This window comes from Pelmatolapia mariae, linkage group LG9 (genome assembly GCF_036321145.2).
Source record: "Pelmatolapia mariae isolate MD_Pm_ZW linkage group LG9, Pm_UMD_F_2, whole genome shotgun sequence".
Lineage (NCBI taxonomy): Eukaryota > Metazoa > Chordata > Actinopteri > Cichliformes > Cichlidae > Pelmatolapia > Pelmatolapia mariae.
The window spans coordinates 17,139,157-17,158,652 of record NC_086235.1 but is presented as its reverse complement, the minus strand read 5'-3'; the positions used below and the strand labels follow the sequence as shown (position 1 = coordinate 17,158,652).

General features: G+C 39.0%; 1 protein-coding gene across 1 annotated transcript in view; it reads left to right on the top strand.

Moving 5' to 3' along the window:
• Positions 1 to 12,658: 12,658 nt before the first annotated feature.
• Positions 12,659 to 19,496, top strand: part of malrd1 (MAM and LDL receptor class A domain containing 1) — a 69,735-nt gene continuing 62,897 nt past the window's right edge. The window contains exons 1-5 of the mRNA XM_063483205.1: positions 12,659 to 12,730; positions 13,318 to 13,495; positions 15,160 to 15,291; positions 15,374 to 15,462; positions 15,542 to 15,706. Of these exons, the coding sequence (XP_063339275.1) occupies positions 12,659 to 12,730; positions 13,318 to 13,495; positions 15,160 to 15,291; positions 15,374 to 15,462; positions 15,542 to 15,706 (636 nt within the window). The remainder of the gene's footprint in view (positions 12,731 to 13,317; positions 13,496 to 15,159; positions 15,292 to 15,373; positions 15,463 to 15,541; positions 15,707 to 19,496) is intronic.

Sequence of the window (19,496 nt, the reverse complement as noted above, 5' to 3'; positions counted from 1 at the left end):
TTCCCTTTATTTGAAATGTGTTGTGCTCAATACACCCAGTCCCTCTTTTTTCACACGTGTTGACTGTTAAGTGTTACACGAGGTGTTTTTTAAAAATTGTTTTTCTCCCTTCGTAAAGGGCGGATCTGTCAACAGAAAGTATTAAAAATGGTGAAATAAACACAATATGCTCGACAGACTGCCAGCAGGAAGCCAGAATGAAACAAACACATTCCTTTGTTCTTCCTTTGCATTAGAAAAACCCCCACCGCTCTGCTTATTAATCTAATAGTGCCCCAAAGAAATCATGACACAAGACTGTAGGAAAAAACTCCTGAAAAAACTCTTATATGCAACATGATGCCAGCAATGTGCAACCTGGATTTATCAGTAACTACGTAGCTGTATGCTCTGCGGTCAGGAATATTCTGCTTGCTGTGGCTTCTCCTCTCAGTATTTTCATTCCCTCCTGGATTTCTCTGGTGCTGACTGAAGACATTTTGATCCTTGCCGCCTTTGTTGCTAATCTCATGTAATTTAATTTGACACAAAACTCCTCCTGCAGTTTTTAAACGCTCAAACAGCCACGCTTATCTCCCTGACTCCTCCCACCACTCAGTCAGAAACACAGTTATGCATTTCTGTTAATACTACCAGCTTCTGCTCTGAAATAATTACACTGCCCTGACTGCCTATCCATATTACCAGTAGAAGATGTGTCAGACATATTGAATAATTATTTAACAATACAAGATGATAAGATCTCTACCTTAAGTCTCACAAGACAATAAAATGAAAAAAAATAATAAATATAAAGCATTTGTAGATGTACACAGTCATGGTCAGACGTTTACATCCAGGAAGAAGATGCAAACTGTCACCCTCAAGTGAGAGGAAATTGATTAGTTGACAGTGAAGCACGTTTTAAATCACCATTAACTGAGAGTGTCCCAACCAGGACAGAAGCCACTGCTCCAGAATCGGCACAGTCAAGCTTCACTGAAGCTGTAGCCGCCCACAAGTATGAGCCAAATAAGGAAGAGAAAAATTGACCAATTTCAATTACAAGAGGTATGTTTGGAGGATTAAAGGGGAGGGTTTCGACTCTAAGAACATTATACGAACTGTCATGCATGGTAGTGGTAGCATCATGCTCTGGGGCTGTTTTGTGTCATTGGTACTGGTGCATACAAGGGGATGACATAATGAAGGATGACAACCTCCAAATTTTTCAAATTCACCTCAAATCAGCTACGGACACAATTGGTTATTCCAGCAAGACAATGATCCCAAACACATTAAAGAAAATAGTATTGGAGTAGATAAAGCAGGCTAACATTAAGCTTCTGGAATGGCCTTACTGAACTCAAACCTCATCTGTTCCGAGAAGAGTGGCCAAATATCCAGCCAGAGTTATGCCAGAAGCTTGTTGATGGATACCAAAAGTCTCTGGTTGAAGTAAAACTTGCTAAGGGACATTTTGACCCTTAGTATACTTTTGACCTTGTGTGGAGAAAATCCAAAATAACTTAATTCAATATCCAGTTCAAATCATTATAGATGTATGATGTACTATCATTCCACCTTGGAAAAAGAACAGTTCAAAGAAATCTTTAAAAGCTCAAACTGGTATTTCACATTGACTTTTATGCCCATACTGAGTGGATGTAAACTGACTGCAACTGTACATAGGTAGTTTAGATATTTCATTCTTCAGCAAAAGCCCATTATTCCTTGTATTTACTTCTTGCTGTTACAGCCAACATCCTCATTCATTTGCCTTTTGTTTTCAGCATTTACTTGTGCACATCACTTTACAGGCAGTCAATTTTAAAAAAGGACAAATTATTGATGGCAATGAAAAGCAAGTGTTTCTTCTCAGTTATTCACTGATAAATTGGTTGTTAGGCTTTCACATAAGGTAGATATTCCTACAAATAATAACTGAAAACAGTCAATAGATGTCATGTTATATTTCCTTGCTGCTATGAAATTGTCAAATTACACACTGTACAGAAAATGTCACTTTAAAAAAAATCTGGTTGTTGGAAGGAACGAAAATGGAAAAAAAAAGATTTTCTCTGTCTTTTTCAATAAATAAATAAATAAATAAATAAATAAAAATCCAGTGTAAAGCAAAAGTAAAGCATTTTTCAAATTCTCCAAAACTTCATGCACCCATTTAAACTATTCAAAGTTTGTTTTCCTTTGTTTTGGCATTCAGATTTTTATTGCAAACTTAGAACCTAATAGTTAGATGTCACAACTGAACCCTTCCAACAAAGGAGTGACACATTTTAGAGGTCACTCCTTTACTTTTAGAGGTAGAAGGAAAATAAGAGATTTTTTGTTGCCACAGCATATTTACCAGCAATTGCTTTGGGAAATTCCTCTAAAGAGTATTTGATTGCCTCACCAATGGTAGAAAGTTTGAAACATAGAACAACAAATGTCTGAAAACACTGATAACTGGATAAGCTGAAAGGAGAGCATACTTTACTGTAGCTGCTCTGACCTGCACCTGATTCAAGACCCTGTGTGATTAACTCATTAGTTTACTGCTTTGCTGTCCAGCCCTCTTTGAACACCCATTTTTGGTAAAAATATTTACATAAGTCTTTTTACACGCAAATAATATCCCTATGTTGAAATGATAATTTGATAAAGGAGTATTATGTAGGTATATATACACTGTGAGTAACATGTTGACACTGACAACTTAATGTAATCTCACTTGATACTGATTAAATTACCCAAACCAAATGGCATGCGTTGGGTGTTTTTACCACCACAGCTGACATGAGTATATGTAGACTGTGCAGTGCAGTTAATTTCTTTTCTTAAGAATATTTCAAAGTTTAAAGAATGTGGAAATTGATTTTTCCATAGAGATGGTGGTTTTCAGTTCTTCTTGATACAGGCTGACTAAATCTTGATGAACTCAAATCTTCTACCCGACACTGAAATTCCAAACTAAAATTGTGTAAAACTGAGAGTTTTGCATTATACCTAAATGGTATGATGCTAAATTGATAATCCTTCAACCTTTCTACCTTGTGTCAAATATGCCCGTTAATTTTATATTGGTGAACAGTGCCCTTGCAATGGGCCTTTAACAAAAGTGATATATTGACTCTGACAAGTTAAAAGCAGCTTCTTCCTGTCAGGTACAGCAAGAATGTCCTAGACAAGAAGTGTGTACCAGAACCTGCACAAAGCTCCTTGAACTTGTTCTGTGAACTTCATGCACAACAGACAACTTCCTGCCAAATGTCCTGAACCTTTTAAACTCATTATCCACGTCAGACTTTCCAGTGTATCCTCCACTGAATCATCAAACCAGTGGTGCAAAAACACATCTAATGATGCAGAGACATTTTGATGTGTTTTGTCCAAACTGTGTTCTGCATGAAGAGCGATGTGTTTCCACACTTCGTCTGAGATTTCAGTGGGTGAAAAATTTATTATACATCTAAAATACTCTAAGTAGATTTCATGCATAGGAATCATTAATGACAGTGTAACCCTAGGATGTTATGACCTGGCTCAAAAGCCCCAGCACAAAGTGGAGACTGAAACTAGAGTTTGCAAAGACATTACTTACTAAGCTCAGCTACAAATGACAGCCAAGAGACCATAACAAGCTTTGGCGAGAAGTGGTGTCTCCCCTCTAAGCTGACCTTAGGGATGCATTTATCCACACCTCATAAGCTATAAACAATCAGCCATAAATGCCCAGACATCCAAAGACTTTTGGACTGCCAATGCAAGAAGAGTAGGGGTTGCAGAGGGCATAGCTACTGAGTCATTTTAAACTCTCTTTGTTACATATTTTATGGCACAAGTGAGAAGGAGCAAAACAAAAAAGGTTCTGAGTAGTACAACTAACTCCCCCCCCCCCCAAAAAAAAAAAAACCCAAACAGAATGGTTCCCATTGGTGCTATTTTATTATTGCACTGATCATCAATGATATTATCATTATTAATGGCAAGCCTAATGAAGTTAATCTATAACGATGAATCTCATTTGAAAACTGCATACATTTTAGTATGTACAATAGCTAATGACAACTGACAGATGAATGTAGAGTAACAGGGTAGTCAAGTTTCACACTACCTATGAAGCATTGGTTGCTTTTGGAGGCTGGAGTTAGGTTTAGCAAGGCTAAAATGGTTGGCCGTCCACCCTATGCAAGGTGAAAAAGGATAAAAGAGCGATCCTTGTTCCTGAACTGTAAATTGTAATTTTCCAACAAAGACAAATTCAGTGTAACATCTCACACTGACCTTTTCATACCTCTCATGCACCAAATGAACTTGGTGAGGTCTCTGCTATGTCAGAGAAGTAGAATTTTTACTAGAGCTATTTTCTGTCCTCTGTGAGAGATCCCACTCTGGCTCATAAATTATATGATGTTTTTCTAACATTTGCATCTCCTTTCATAAATCTTATGTGTTATTTTGTTAGTCACCCTTGTCCCATGTTTCAGGTTCACCTTTTCCCTGCCCTCCTGCGTGATTGCCTCCTCCGCCCTAATGGATCGCACCTGTGTCTAATTGTCTCCCTTGTGTATTTGAGGAGCATGTTTTCCCTCACTGCTCTGCCAGATTGCCTAATATGTACTTAGTGATGCAGCAATTTCCTAGATTTCCTATGTTTTTGACTCAGTCTGTTCCTCTTGGCTAGACTGTTTAGATTTCCTTGTGCCAAATCCATTTTTAGTTCAGTAAACTGTTTTGCCCTTACACAGTATTCAGATTTCATGCCTTCATAGTATGGTCTGGGTTGACCTCTATTTCAATCTCAGTTACCTCTCTGTTATTTCAGAATAAATTGAGTTTAATTTGCCTAATTTTAGATTATTTACAGATATCACAGGTGCTTGTGCTTGCAAGTGCATCTCTCGTGACTGTTTCAAGGCACCCTTTGACTGTTATATGACCCTGTTGTTATGCGTACCATATGCAGTTAAATCCATAAATATTTGGACAGAGGCAGCTTTTTCTAATTTTGGTTCTGTACATTACCACAATGAATTTTAAATGAAACAACTGTGATGCAGTTGAAGTGCAGACTTTCAGGTTTAATGCAGTGGTTTGAACAAAAACATTGCATAAAAATGTGGGGAACTAAAGCAATTTAAACACAATCCCTTATTTCCGGAGCTCAAATGTAATTGGGCAAATTAAATAACTGAAAATAAAATTTTAATTTCTAATTCTTGGTTGAAAACTCTTGAAGTCTTGAACTCACGGACATCACCACATGCTGGGTTTTCTTCTTTTTAATGCTGCAGTAAATGCCAGGCCTTTACTGCAGCAGCTTTTATTGCTGTTTGTTTGTGGCCCTTTCTGTCTGAAGTTTAGTCTTCAACAGGTGAAATGCATGCTCAATTGAGCTAAGATCAGGTGACTGACTTGGCCATTCAAGAATATTACACTTCTTTGCTTTAATAAACTCCTGGGTTGCTTTGACTGTATGTTTTGGGTCATTGTCCATCTGTATTATGAAACACTACCCAATCAATTTGACTGCATTTAGCTGGACTTGAGCAAACAGTATGTCTCTGAACACCTCAAAATTCATTCAGCTGCTTCTGTCTTGTGTCACATCATCAGTTAACAATAGTGTCCCAGTACGACTGGCAGCCATGCACGCCCAAGCCATCACACTGCCTCCGATGTGTTTTACAGATGATGTGGTATGCTTTGTTTGGATCATGAGCTGTTTTTGCCATCACTCTGGTAGAGGTTGATCTTGGTTTCATCCGTCCAAAGAAAGTTTTTTCTAGAACTGTGCTGGGTTTTTAGATGTTTTTTAGTCCAATCGAGCATTTCTATTCTTGAGGCTTATGAATGACTTGCACCTTGCAGTGAACCCTCTGTATTTACTTTCATGCAGTCTTCTCTTTATGGTAGACTTGGATATCAATGAGCCTATCTCCTGGACAGTGTTGTTCATTTGGTTGGCTGTTGTGAAGGGGTTTCTCTTCACCATGGAAAAGATTCTGCGATCATCCACCACTTTTGTATTGCGTGGGGGTCCAGATCACCAGTGCTTTCTTTCTTTCTCAGTATGTACCAAATGGTAGATTTTGCCACTCCTAATATTGTAGCAATTTCTTGGATGATAGTGTCAAGTTCCCTGTTCAACTCTGTCACCACTGCCTAATTTAAAAAAAAAAGAAATCACAAATACATTAGAATATTATACATTTTCAAGATGCCCTAAATCCCCTACTTTCCTTGTTTTGTCCCACACTGGGAAATCCATCTGAGTACATATGGGTCAAATTTGTCCTAGAACAGCCTCAATGCACATAAAATTTAGTCACACGTTATGCACATTAAAATTTTAGACCACTTTAAGAAAAGTAATCACATTTTAAGCTAAAAAAAAAAAAAAATAGACATTTATGGTGTTTGGAATGCTGTCAAATGTCAAAATAAGTCAGTCTTGACCTGAACAGTATGTAAGGTTTAATTCGTACCTGTTGTTGAGTCCTAATACTGTGTCATCCCAGTCTGGAGCTACCCAGTTCTAGGGGCGCTTTGGAAATACTTATCACAACAATTTCTAATATATCAAAATCTCACAGTGGGTTTGATCTCAAAGTTTGGATATTAGATTATATCAGCTCACTTGATATGACTCAGCATGACAAGTATTTTAATCATGCTTGCAAGTACTGGAAAAAAGGAAAAAGAAAACAGTTTGCGTTGAGGAAGGGACACAGAAAGACTCGGATAGTGGAAGAAAAAGTTCATGGGTTTGGCTGAAAGTAGAGGGAGATTACAGACAGACCAGACAGATTTATTCTGTTAAGGCTGAGACCCCTTCTCTTGACCATAACCTGGTCAAAAATGAGTCTGGACCTGGCTTATCTTTAGTGTAGACAGCTGTGTGTTGACTGGAGACTAAGGATGGAAGAGGCTGAATGTCTGAGAGAAGAGGGTTCTCAGGACTGAGGGTTTGTAGCTGGATGGGAGTAAATCTTGGCAATTTGTGGAATCTGTATAATCTAGTGTGTAATTACACTTTCGTAACAGTCTGACCAACCTGGCTTTATTCTCCGTGTTCTCCAGTACCCGAGAGAATATTTTGAGCAGCCGATGCTCTCCTCCCTACATGGCTTATGATGCTGAGTTAAACGTGCTGTCAGACCCATGACAATATCTGCGCTAAGTTTAATTGTATATGCCACACAAAGCAGTTCACATTTAAACAAATGATAAACATTGTGTGTTGAGCAGCAAATATTTACAACCATAGAGACTCACAGCCTCTCTGCTCTGATGAATGTATGTAAATGCTTCAATTACAGCAACCGCTCTGTGAATATGAGGCCCGGTGTCAGCTCATTATTCACATACATATACATGGCTGTCGAGGTCAAGGATTCTGCCAACTTCCCTTTTTAATTTCTGCTCTGCAGCACTTGAATATTAAAAAGGTTCGAGCTGTCGTACGCGTTTAATTTCTCATCTTTAGAATTATACGTTCCAATCGAAAGACCGTCGTCTGTAAAATCTATTTAATTTTCTGTTTTAAAGGTTGAATTTGCAGTAGGAGAAATATCTGCTAATTCAGGTCAGATTTTAATCTTTTTGTTATAAAACATCCCCTGCTGCCAATGAACCGTGTCTCTCTTATTCATTAATCAAGCTGAAATTATTCAGGTGATTTGCTTTGAGAGCTTATCACCACAGGGAGAAAAGAAGTCTTTGCTGCATGCATTATTTACAGACGCTGCCATCTAAAGATGTCAACTCTCAACAAGTTAATGAGCATATTGAAAGAGCAGATATATTTCTTTATTGTGAAGGTGGGATGTAACTAAGAATTGCATTCACTCAAATACTGATTTTAAATGAAAACATCTAAGAGGCTTGCAAAGTAATCTGTAATAAAATGAGACTATATATAAAATAAATATTTTTATACACCTTATGAGTCGAGCAGAATGCAGAGCAACTTTTAAAGCGGGTGTGGCTGCATAGCAAAGTCAGTAGAAAGGCTCAAACAGACTGCTAGTACCAGCCATTGTTAATGTGTTGATGCATGCTCAATCATCCAGGACCTGTTCATCAGGACGTAGCGCTTTCAGAGGGAGAAACGTTTCGTCACTCATCCAAGTGACTTCTTCAGTTTCACAGCCATTGCTAGCTTGCTAACTGATACTGAGGTGGTACACTGGCTGTTTAGGATGAGAGTAAGTTGTGACATCTGTTCCACTGAATCTTTAAACATCTGTCAGTGTGGTAAAGAAACAACATGCTGTGTTGACTTTTCATTCTCAAACTATCACTGAGAAAGTCGGTATAAGTTTGTTTGATTTACTCATATGTTAATCATCTCTCCATTAAAATAATGGAGAGCTGTTCATAATCTTGAGACTTTTAAGGTGCTTTTAAGGACCCACCTCTATGCTTTGCCTTTTGAATTAAACAGAGCTTGATATCTTAACTATTGCTATTCTTTTTTTTTTTAATTAATGAATTATTTTCTTCATATTTTCTGTGGTTTTTCTTTGTTGCTGTGCAGCACTTCGGTGCAACTTGTTTGCATTCACATTGTGATTGACATTGACAAAGAGAAAACAAACCAGAAGGTGATACCACAGATATGTCGAAGCATATTGCTGTCAATTTATCTCAAAATAAAATGAAAATGTTTGAGGTGCTTGCCTTTTTTTACTTGTACTTCACATTTTTCTCTCTTTGCGACAACCAACAAATGCTTCTGTCTTTAGTTTTCCTTCAGTGTCCTTAAAGTTCATGAGACTGCAGATAAAAATAAGAAATCATTCTGACTTCACAAGTGTTAGTATTGCCAAATATCCCCATATTATATAATTACATCCATGTAATTGAAAAAAAGAAAAGAAAAAAATGACACTGAAGTTAATAACATTGAAAACATTAACATTACTACACTAATGCTTCAGAAGTGCTAAAATGATGTATGTCTCTGAACAGTCACAGGTTTATTTCATTATTGTGAGTTTATTTTTGATTTTCAGATGAATAGCACGACTAATGGCAGCCGTGGCAGAGCTAACAGGTTTCCTTCAACTTACCTTGAGTATTCTGGCAGTGTGCCTCTTGTATACTGACAGGTGGCAGCATTATTGCGGGACAAGGATCTGCCAAATAGGATTCATAAGACTCAGGTGCTGAATGCGGTCTGGTTCACTGGCTCACTTTGCGCTTATTGAGCTCATTTGTCAATACTTTGCCGGCTGCTTCGTACACAACGGCACGTCACAGAGCTCTGCAGGATGTTCGCCCTCATGCTGCGTTGATTGGAGGTGCTGAGTGATCCATCTCCTACAGGTACACTGTTAAGATTAAACCCCAGCTGTTATGATCACTTCACTCAGCAGTGAATCACTCGATTCAGGCCTGAGGAAAATTAGCAGGTGCTGCACATCGCCGCAGCTTGAGTGAGGATGTGAAAGCAGATTGGCTGCATTCAAAATGCAAATGCAAATGTTCTCCGCTGTCAATGTGTCCTAATTAACGAAGTGTCAAAAGGCGGCGGGATGTGAGAAAAACGATTATGAATTATGAGACAACATGACTTGATTTTGGTTACTTTTTCTCTCTTAGAGAGGAAGACTTCCTTTGAAAATGCAAAAGCTTTCATTCAGCTGCTGAACGAGAACACTGAGTATCTGCCAATGTAAAGTTTGAACCTCATTGAAATTCTAGGAGATTTTACTTATTGTTTTCCATTTTTTCCTGTATTGTATCAGCTCTGCTTAAAAAATGACACTGCAGATCTGCATATAAACTCCTTCCTCAGTGCAATCACCAGTTTTCTTGTAAATCCTGTAGAATAATGGGTTTTGCATCTTAATTTTCCAATCGGAGGTCATTGCTGGTGTGTGAAGGTAACCTCCCCCTCACCATTACCCAGATGAAACATTAAAAAAAAATTGATGTCAAGGAAAATCATTCTACTTACAAATAGGAACAGCATTTAATCACAGCTTTGTATTAATATGTAAAAGACTGTGTGGAACAGATTAGTTCGAATCTTTGACAAATGGCTGCACCAATCCCACCAGGACCGGCAGACTCAACGATAAATTTGTCTCATTTAAGTCACTTACGGGCAAGCTTTGCTTTGACCTCTGTTTCACCAGTCAAGGTGAAATGAATCACAAGAGTTTAAGAATTCATTAGTTGGAAGACAAAGAACAAATGCAGGACGGGTGTGGAGGTACAATTTTGTGAAAACATATCACATCCCCGTTTCCAGTCATGCTGATGATTTGAATCCATGGATGGGAGTAAATGGTCTTTTTCAAAGCATCTGCAAATACTCCCTTATGTCCAGCACTCAGTTGCATTGTTTGACTTCCCGTTTACTCCTAGCTGCTCGTGCTGTGGTTCTTTGTTTCTTTACATTTCTGAACTTTATATTGGACTGGTCATTGAAGTCATCCAATTCAGTTCAATTAAATTTTATTTATATAGTGACAAATCACGACAACAGTCCCCTCAAAGCGCTTTATCTTGTAAGGTAAAAACCCTACAATAATACAAAGAAAACAGAAAAGCCCTACAACCAGATGACCCCCTATGAGCTAGCACTTTGGCGACAGTGGGAAGGAAAACCTCCCTTTTAACAGGAAGAAACATCCAACTTAACCAAGCTCAGGGAAAGGCAGGCATCTGCCGTGACCGGTCGGGGGTGAGTGGATGAAGACAGCACAAAGACATGCTATGGAAGAGAGCTAGACATTAATAGTAACTAATAATTAAATGTATTTGGTTTCCATATATGAATCCACACCTCTGAGCTACTGATGAAAATGCTAACCGATGTCCAGACTTTAGAATTAATCAAAAGGAGGTATGAACAGCAGTCATGTGAAAGAGGTTTTCATGGGACTCTATGTACTCTGAAACTTGACTCTATATGTACAGACTTAGTACTTCCATAGAAATTAAAAGGGTAACTAGAGGCCTCTACAAAAGTAGAAGTTTAGGCAGTTTTCTGATCTGGACCATGAGTGTGTATTAACATAATGCCACCATCTTCCTAGTAGTGGATGTCCCAACAAATTTACCCCAAGGTCAAACTGTGCATGAGAAATCGAAAAAGTCTCAAGAGCTACATGTCAGACTCTACAGGCCTCAGTTATCATGCTAAATGTTAAAATTAATGACAGCACAATTAGGAAAAACACTGAGAGCCAAATATGAGGCCAGCTGTCAGACAGCTAAAGCACAGCAACAAATCTACAACAGAGTGACTGAAAAACAAAAAAGAATCAAGGTGCAGACCTTGATCGGTTTCAAACATTCTTATTAAATGATAGCATGCTAACATTGGGAGCATGTGTAATCACGTCATTATGTATTTTTGTCCCAGTATAATTTCCTCCTCTGTTCTTTTTGTGAGGTTAAATTTAATCGAGCAGTGTCAGCGTTTTGGTTACAGACTACTTTTATATCCAGCTGCTCTGAATATTATGTTCCGCATGAAAAAACATAGATATTCTTTAATGACTTCCCAATTTGAGTTACAGAGCAGTGAAAATTTTTTGCGTGGTTCTTTGCTGGCAGATATTAATGACTCTTTCTAGTTGAAATCAGCTAATTGTGGTTATGAATCACCATTAGTGACCACATTGGTACTCTTGTTTCTTCCTACCACATGTAAAAATCTGGAACCACAAAATGCTTTCCACTTCTACATCCTGACACTGTTAAAATGATTGACTGCTGTTTGCTATGAGAAACAACAGCCTGCAGGCCTCTGTGTTACATGTGGCACGCTCGCTGCCAACAGGGGTCAATCCAGACGTGATATTTCCCTTGTTCCACTGGTTCCTCGTCCCCCAATGGGGCCGTCAAGCTCGCCTTTTCTCTCAAGGTTAATTTCATTTGAACCACACCAACTCTTGTACTGGCTTGCTGCTTGCCTGTGTTAAGGTTGCTGTCTTTATTGATTGCTGTGAAATAAAATTATGCCTCACTGTATAGAGGAGCTGAGCCCTGCTGAACACAGTTAATGATCCTCTTATAGCACTTCATATGTTCCCTAGCTCATCTCATCTAACTGATTAGAGATAATGTATCTTATCTTGTGGCATATTTCTTTTGCTGGCTTTTTTGTAAGTCTCATTTGCATTTGATTATTAAAGTTACCTACTATTGACATAATTGCATACTTTTATGCTTAGCTGGATCCTGCTTTAAACCTGTACAGATAAGTTAAATATCTTTGTGTTGAGGTTGCATGCTCTCCCTGTGCCTGCCTCCATGGAGTACTCCGGCTCCTTCCCAGCTGAACTTGTGTGATGATCATTATTGAGAGTAAGAGAGCTTTCATGCATACAAGCTGATATGGTAGACATTGTCCTTATTAAAAGAAAATATCCAAATCTCTAAATTGAAAGAAGAAAAGAACGAAGGATTGAGGAATGAAAGTCGGTAGAAGCAAGTCAGAATACCTGTTTATGGGAATGGGAAAGTGACAGGTGTAACAGTGAAGATGGAATGAATAGAAACAGTACAGGTGGAAGAGTTTAAGTACCTGGGTCGACTATCCGCAGAAATGGACACTGCAGGGGAGAGGTGAAGAAGCGAGTGCCAGGGGGGATTTGTGACAGGGTGGCAGCAAGAGTGGAAGGGAGGGTCTACAAGATCCTAGTGAGACCTGATGTATGGTCTGGAGATGGTGGCACTGAGAAAAATACAGGAGGCTGAGCTGGAGGAGGCGGAGCTTAAGAGGGTCAGATTTTCATTTGGGAGTTACCAGGATGGACAAGATTAGAAATGAGCAGTTTGGAGACAAAGTTAGAGAGACAAGTTTGACATGGGTTGGACATGTGCAGAGGAGGGATGGGGGGTATACTGTACAAAGGATGTTATATATGGAGCTACCAGGCAGGAGGAAAAGAGGGAAACCACACAAAAGATGAAGTATTGTCACAGTCATGCAAGATGCAGTCACTTAAGTGCAGAGTAAAGATCATTTCTGAATCTAATTTAATCCAAAATTAAAAAATAAATAAATAGAGGCAATAAAATGTGGGCTTAGGAGACTTTGGTTATTTCTGTCCCCTTGTCATTACATGTGTCCATGTTAAACACATGAGCAGGAACAGTGACCTTGTTGAGTAACAGCAATAAAACCCATTTATTGCTCTTTACAGCATGAATGCTGAGCACACGTACAGTATCAATCAAGGATCCGAGTAAGCTGTACACAGTGAGGAAAAGCCGCTCTACACCGGGAATTCTTCCTCATGTCCTGACAGAAAAATGCTTCATTTGGAGGTGAAAATTAGGTATTTTAGCTGAAAGGCAAACAATAAGCTGCTGATGGCGCTTGGCTTGGTGTGGCTGGTGTTAGCCTTCACTTTGGTATTCAAGCCAGTGGCTGCCAACACCTGTTCGAACCAGGATTTTTCCTGCTCTCATGGATTATGCGTGTCTGAGGACTGTATGTGTGACTTCACCGACGACTGTGGAGACAGCAGCGATGAAAACAACTGTGAGTAAAATGTGAAAATGGACACAAAGTATAGAAAAATCTGAAAGTAAAAATCTATTTTTATCCACGATCTGCTTTCAGTTCATAGAGTTTGTAAAGTTGCTTGTGAATCAAACATTTTCTCTTTAGTTTAAATGCAGTGGAGAACAACTTACATCATTTTTAAGCTGTTTAAACATTTTTCTGCATCTTTGAGAGTGAACTTATCACACATTTACTTTTCTTTTCTCTCCCTGAGAACTCCTATCGCTTTAAGCTGCACAAAGTGTGTAACAAAATGCACCGAAAGAGAAACAGTTTGTGTGTTTACTGATATTTGTTGAGCAGTTCGAAGCGTTGCGTTTGAAATGACCTGAAAATATTACTCCTTTTATGCTCACTCCTCTTCAGTATGGCTAAGCTAGATGCTGAAGTACTGCAGCCACAACATATTGACATGTGCGCCTTGAATGGTGGATTCACCAATAGGATTGTCTTTTATGTTATTGATCCTTCCATTTAGCTTCAGATCAGTTTGATGTCTGTTGTCTGGGAGGTGCGCAGTGATGTGAAATAATCAATAATGCCCCTCAGATGTCTTAAGCCTAAAGTAACAAACCTGTTTTAAAGATGTTAGGAGTAGAAAGTACAGTTATTTGGACATTGCACAAAGAAGTAGAGAAGAGGTGGAGTGGGTGGAGACTAGTGTCTGGGGTGATTTGCGATTGAAAGATAGCAGCAAGAGTGGAAGGAAAGGTTAGCGGCAGTGAGACCTGATGTGACGTGTGGTTTGGAGGGCTGACAAAAAGACAGGAGGCTCAGCTGAAGATTTTAAGATTCTGATTTAGAGTGAGAGCAGACGAGATTAGATACGAATACATCAGAGCGACAGATCAGGTCGAGCAGTTTGGAGACAAAGTTAGAGAAGCAAGGCTGGTTTGAGATGGTGTAGACATGTGCTGATATGTTGACGATGAAGCTGACAGGCAGGAGGAGAAGAGGAAGACCACAGAGAGGATTCACAAATGTAATGAAGGAGGACATGTAGAGGGTTGTTGTTACAGAAGAGGATGCTGGATAGGCTGAGATGGAGGCAAAGATATTTGTAATAAATATATGCACTTCATTACTTTCCACCTCTATGTTTCATCATGACGTGTCACTCTAAACTATCAGGCTTATATCCAACTGAAAAAAATGATGGGACTAAAAGAATAAACAACTGTCTTAAAGTGCATTTTCTAAAATAATATTTTTTTGCCCTTAACCATTAAGAACTATTATCTTTGGTCATTTATTGTTCATTTATTGTGTGCTTAGTGTTACAAAACTTTTTTTTTTTTAATCATCAATCTTACTAACGCTTTAGGAGTAAGCCTTGTTCTAAAAATCTGTAGCTTTAGTGCTGGTCTCTAAAATCCAGATCAGTAAAATAGAACAAATAGAAGTCTAATCTAATCGAAAGCTTTACTGAGTAAATTTTTTTATGATGGATATAAAATTTTGTCGACAAGGATCTATAAATGGACAGTGATTGTTGTAATCTTGCCTGATACCTTTGAAAATACGCCACGGCACTTTTGAATTATAAACTGCAGTTTAATATATAGTGATGTGAACTACATCAGAGGCTTAACAACAAAAGAGCAGAAGTGAAATATATGTGTTACCATGTTCTGCTGCAGGTTCAATGTATGAGAGGTGTGACTTTGAGGAGGGTTTCTGTGACCTGATCCAAAGCTCAGAAATGAGGGCTCAGTGGTCCAGAACTACTGAGGTCGCTGGACTCAAACATGACCACACAAACAACAAATCAGGTTGGAGCAGCTGTCATTTCCACATGATAACAACACCTATTATGAAAGTTTTCCTTTAAATTTTCCTCCTCTCTCCCTTCAGCACATTTTCTGTCCCTGTTACCCGTCAGAGGAAACAAAACCACAGCAGACCTGAAAAGTCCAGTCTTCCCACCCAGCCACACCTGCCAGGTAACAGAATCTACAGTAAACCACAGCCTCCACCAGCGTGACATCACCTGATGACCTTCTTTTCATTTCGGCTCGTCAGATGAGTTTCTATTATTATTTTGGAGCAACTCACGGAGATCTTCAGGTCCTGGTTCAAACTCATCCAGCAGGTCGGAGCACAGCGGTGTGGAAACCCTCAACTCAACTACAGAAGGATACGTGGCTGCGGGAAGTCCTTCGCTTTTCCAGGGATGACAGTTTTCAGGTCTGTAACAGTGTAATTACTGTCTAATACTAACAGCGTGTCCCATATCAGATCATGGCATCACAAATGGTCTCAGTTATATTAGTATTTAATTTCTAATTCATACATATTAAACCATTCTTTAAAATACCCCCGACTCCAGCTTGTTAGCGTTTAATCAAGTGTATTATTACCTCAGGCACCAGCAGTGCTACTTCTCTTAGCTTTCTGATACTATACAGTAGTCTTTGTGCAGTATTTTAAAAAGCTCTTTTTTTAAATTGTAGTTTTAATATTTTAAAGTAAGAGCCCATAGCAAATGTGTGAAATTGTACTGTGCCTTTCGTATTGTAGCTCAGTATCACTGTAGTGCATTAGCTGTGTCTCGTACTCTGCACTGCTCCTGAGTAGAATTTACAAAAGGAAAAAGTCAGAATGCAGCTCATTTGAGCCCACAATAAAAACGAATGAGCAGCAAAACCTGAGAGCAGATTTTGGAGGCACAAGAAAAGAAAAATATATCCATTAGATGCTTGAATCCTTTTCCTGTGAGCTGCACTTTGACTGATGCTTCCAGGTGCATTATGAATGAAAACAGGTTCTATAACATATCATTTATTGTCTTTTTAACTTGACAATATATCTACTGTCTTTAATTTAAACAATATAATCTTAAAGCTGCTCTTATCATTGTTTCCTTAAATAACATTTAAGAGAATCATCAGATGACTGCATTTTCCCTCAACTTTGTGCATCCCCTTGCTTTGGCTTTGCAGCCAAACATCTTTTGCTTCCTTGATTTACTATCTTTTTTATCCGAGTCATTTTTCAGCCACAGCAGACAGGTGTTTTTAAAAACGACCCCAGCAGCACACAAACAAAGTTAGCAACATAAAGGATGGTGCATTTAGCGGTTAAGGAGTCGAACATTTACACCAGAGCTCGGGATGTTCTTGTGGAAAGCACACCTTTTTGATTGTGAGCACTGATGCCATCAAGTTCCCATTAAGCCCTGCAACTAGACCTAATTTGATAAAGTGAAATATTCTGCCTGGGAACATATAAACTAAAATAATTATGTGTGTCTAGCAGCCATATTGTGGCCTGGGGCCCTCCAACAGATAGAGCCAGATAATTAGCTAATCGCTCAGGACCCGCCCTGGTTGATATTCTACTTTAGAGGCGCTAACAGCTGACCACATAAATGAGCTGTCAGGCTTAGGCTCTTTCTGGCTTTTGCCGGTGCTGCCTCATCAGGAGCTGGTGGAGAAAGCATCTGAACTATATGGAGGTCATCCCAATAAATGGTCAAAAGTCATGCTTGTCATGACATTGGGCCTACATCATAACCTCTTGATGTTTTACTATAATCTGGTTCAAAGGCTTTCACAGGTTTAGTAGGTGTTATGGTATACAGTGTTAATAATGCAGTATAGGGTATATTGTAACTAGCGAAGTCGTCACAGAAGAAGTAAGCTTCACGACAGGAGCTTTTTATATCCACTGCGAGGGTACTGACCTACTCTTAAGAGGCCATCTGGAGTCCTGTGAAGCCTGCTGTTGTGTCCTTCCAGTGTCCTGAGACAATGTCAGTGTGTCACCGTCCCCTCTTCTCTGCCTTCACCATCTGTCACCCAGGAGTCCCCGCTCAGTTTTGTGATGTAGCCGACCAGTAGCAGGGGGAGTAAAGAGAGGCCACCTCTCTGCTAACATTCACTTTCCCCTCCATTAATCCACTTCCTGTTTCCAAGGTAGTTTGGTTAATTGGGTTTTCATTTGCCGTGATTTCAGTTTCAGTCAGTTTGCTTTATGGGCTGCACCTTGAGGTTAGATTTGCTCTTTAATTGTGTAGCGGAAGAACTTTTCATTTGGTCAGCTTGAATCTTGTAAGATCAACAAAAAATATATCACCCATATAAATATTTTTCCAGAAGCTGAAGGATGAAAATCTAATCTGCGATAGGATTAAGGAGTGTTTTGTTGAGCTGCTTCTACTCACAGTAACGACATGACTCTGTGGATAAAAATACCCAAGATTTTAAGAAAGCGGGGGCACACTGTCTGGATCAGATAAACACTCTGGCTCAGCTGTGAAATCCTAAATCAACAGTTATGTAAACTCATTGCTGTAGATTATATTACCTTTGTGACCTCAATTTTCACTTGTGGAGGCAAAAGAAAAACCATCTGAGATGTGTGACTGATGGAAATTCTATTTTTCTGAGCAGTCTTGATGACACAATCTACTGTTTGCTGAGATCAGTCATAAATGATAGGCTGTAAAACTGCACCGGTGCAGATAATGCTGTTCTGTGGACTTTGATCAGCGTGTCTATGATATTATTCTGATAGCACTCTGACTAAGGCTTCATTTACGCTGCAAATCTGTGAGCTTGATTCTGATCATTTGATCAGATCTAATTTATTTGTAATAGTTGTAGTTTTCATATATAACAACAACACATTACTGTTTTAATGTGTTGTAATGTTCAGTAGGGTGCACAGAACATTTCTTCCTATTCATCTAGGAAAAGGGTTAATAGGTGTGGTTATTTTGTCAAATATATGTAAACAGACATGGATTTACAATATATATGGCAAAAACAGACTTTTTTTGCAATTCTAATGAGCTGAAAAGTCAATATTTAGCGTGACCACCTTTATTTTTCAGTACAGCGTGAACTCTTATGCAGCTTTCTTGTAATTTCTTTAAGTCTTCAGGAATAGTTCTCCAGGCTTCTTGAAGGACATTTAAAGCTGTTCTTTGAATGTTTCTGCCTTTTGTTCTGTTCTCTGTCAAGATGATTAAACAATGCTTTAATAATATTGTGGTCCGAGCTCTGGGGAGGCCTATCCATGACTGATACTGCTCCTCTGTGGGGGGTTTTCTATCCAAATATGCATCAGCAGGAGTGTTCTGGGTCATCGTCAGGCTGAAAAATGAACCTGTTTTCAATCTAACTCTTTCCCGATGAATTGTTAATAATTCCATCAAACTGGACATGATCCCGACGCCAATGGCTGAAATGCAGCGCCAAACCATGACAGAGCCTCCACTGTGTCTAAAAGATAGGCTGTGGACACTCACTGTTGTATCTCTTTCCTGACCTCCTCTGTACACATTGACAACAATCTGAGCCAAAATTCTGGATTCATTATTTCATGCCGTTGACTTTTATATCAAGCTTTGTATAATTTGGCAAACATTAGCCTTTTTTCCCTGTCTCCCATCCTTAAGAAGGGCTTCTTCAAAGGCACCTGTCCATTGAGACCATTTCTGATGAGGCTTCAGTGAACAGTAGACGGATTTATTAAAGGGTCACGTGTCTCTTTCAGGTCTTTGCTAGATTTCTTTTTTCTTCTTCCTTTTTTTCCCTTCATCTATACACCTATTTTTGTTGTTGCTTCTTTCTTGTCTTTTATTCCCATACTTGTTACAACCTGTTGTAATAAATATAGAAAACAAGTTGTCACGTCCAGTGTGGCCGACGTGTGGAGTTGTAGATAGGACCCAAAATGCGGCAGCTCTAGTGCAGGTGAGTATTTATTGAACAAAAGTGGATACAAACAGAAATGGCGAGGGTGAGCATGAACTAAGAAAACCTAAACTGGAAAAACTAACAGAACTAACCAGAAACCAAGATGCAGGGAGGTACGAGGAAATACACAGAGAGACGGAAGGAGAGACGCAGGGAGACTGAGGGGAACAACACAGACGAACCAGCAACTACTAAGACAGAAGACACGACTTAAATACACTCAGAGAAACACAGGGAGATTACACACAGGTGGGGGACACAGCTGGGAGTGA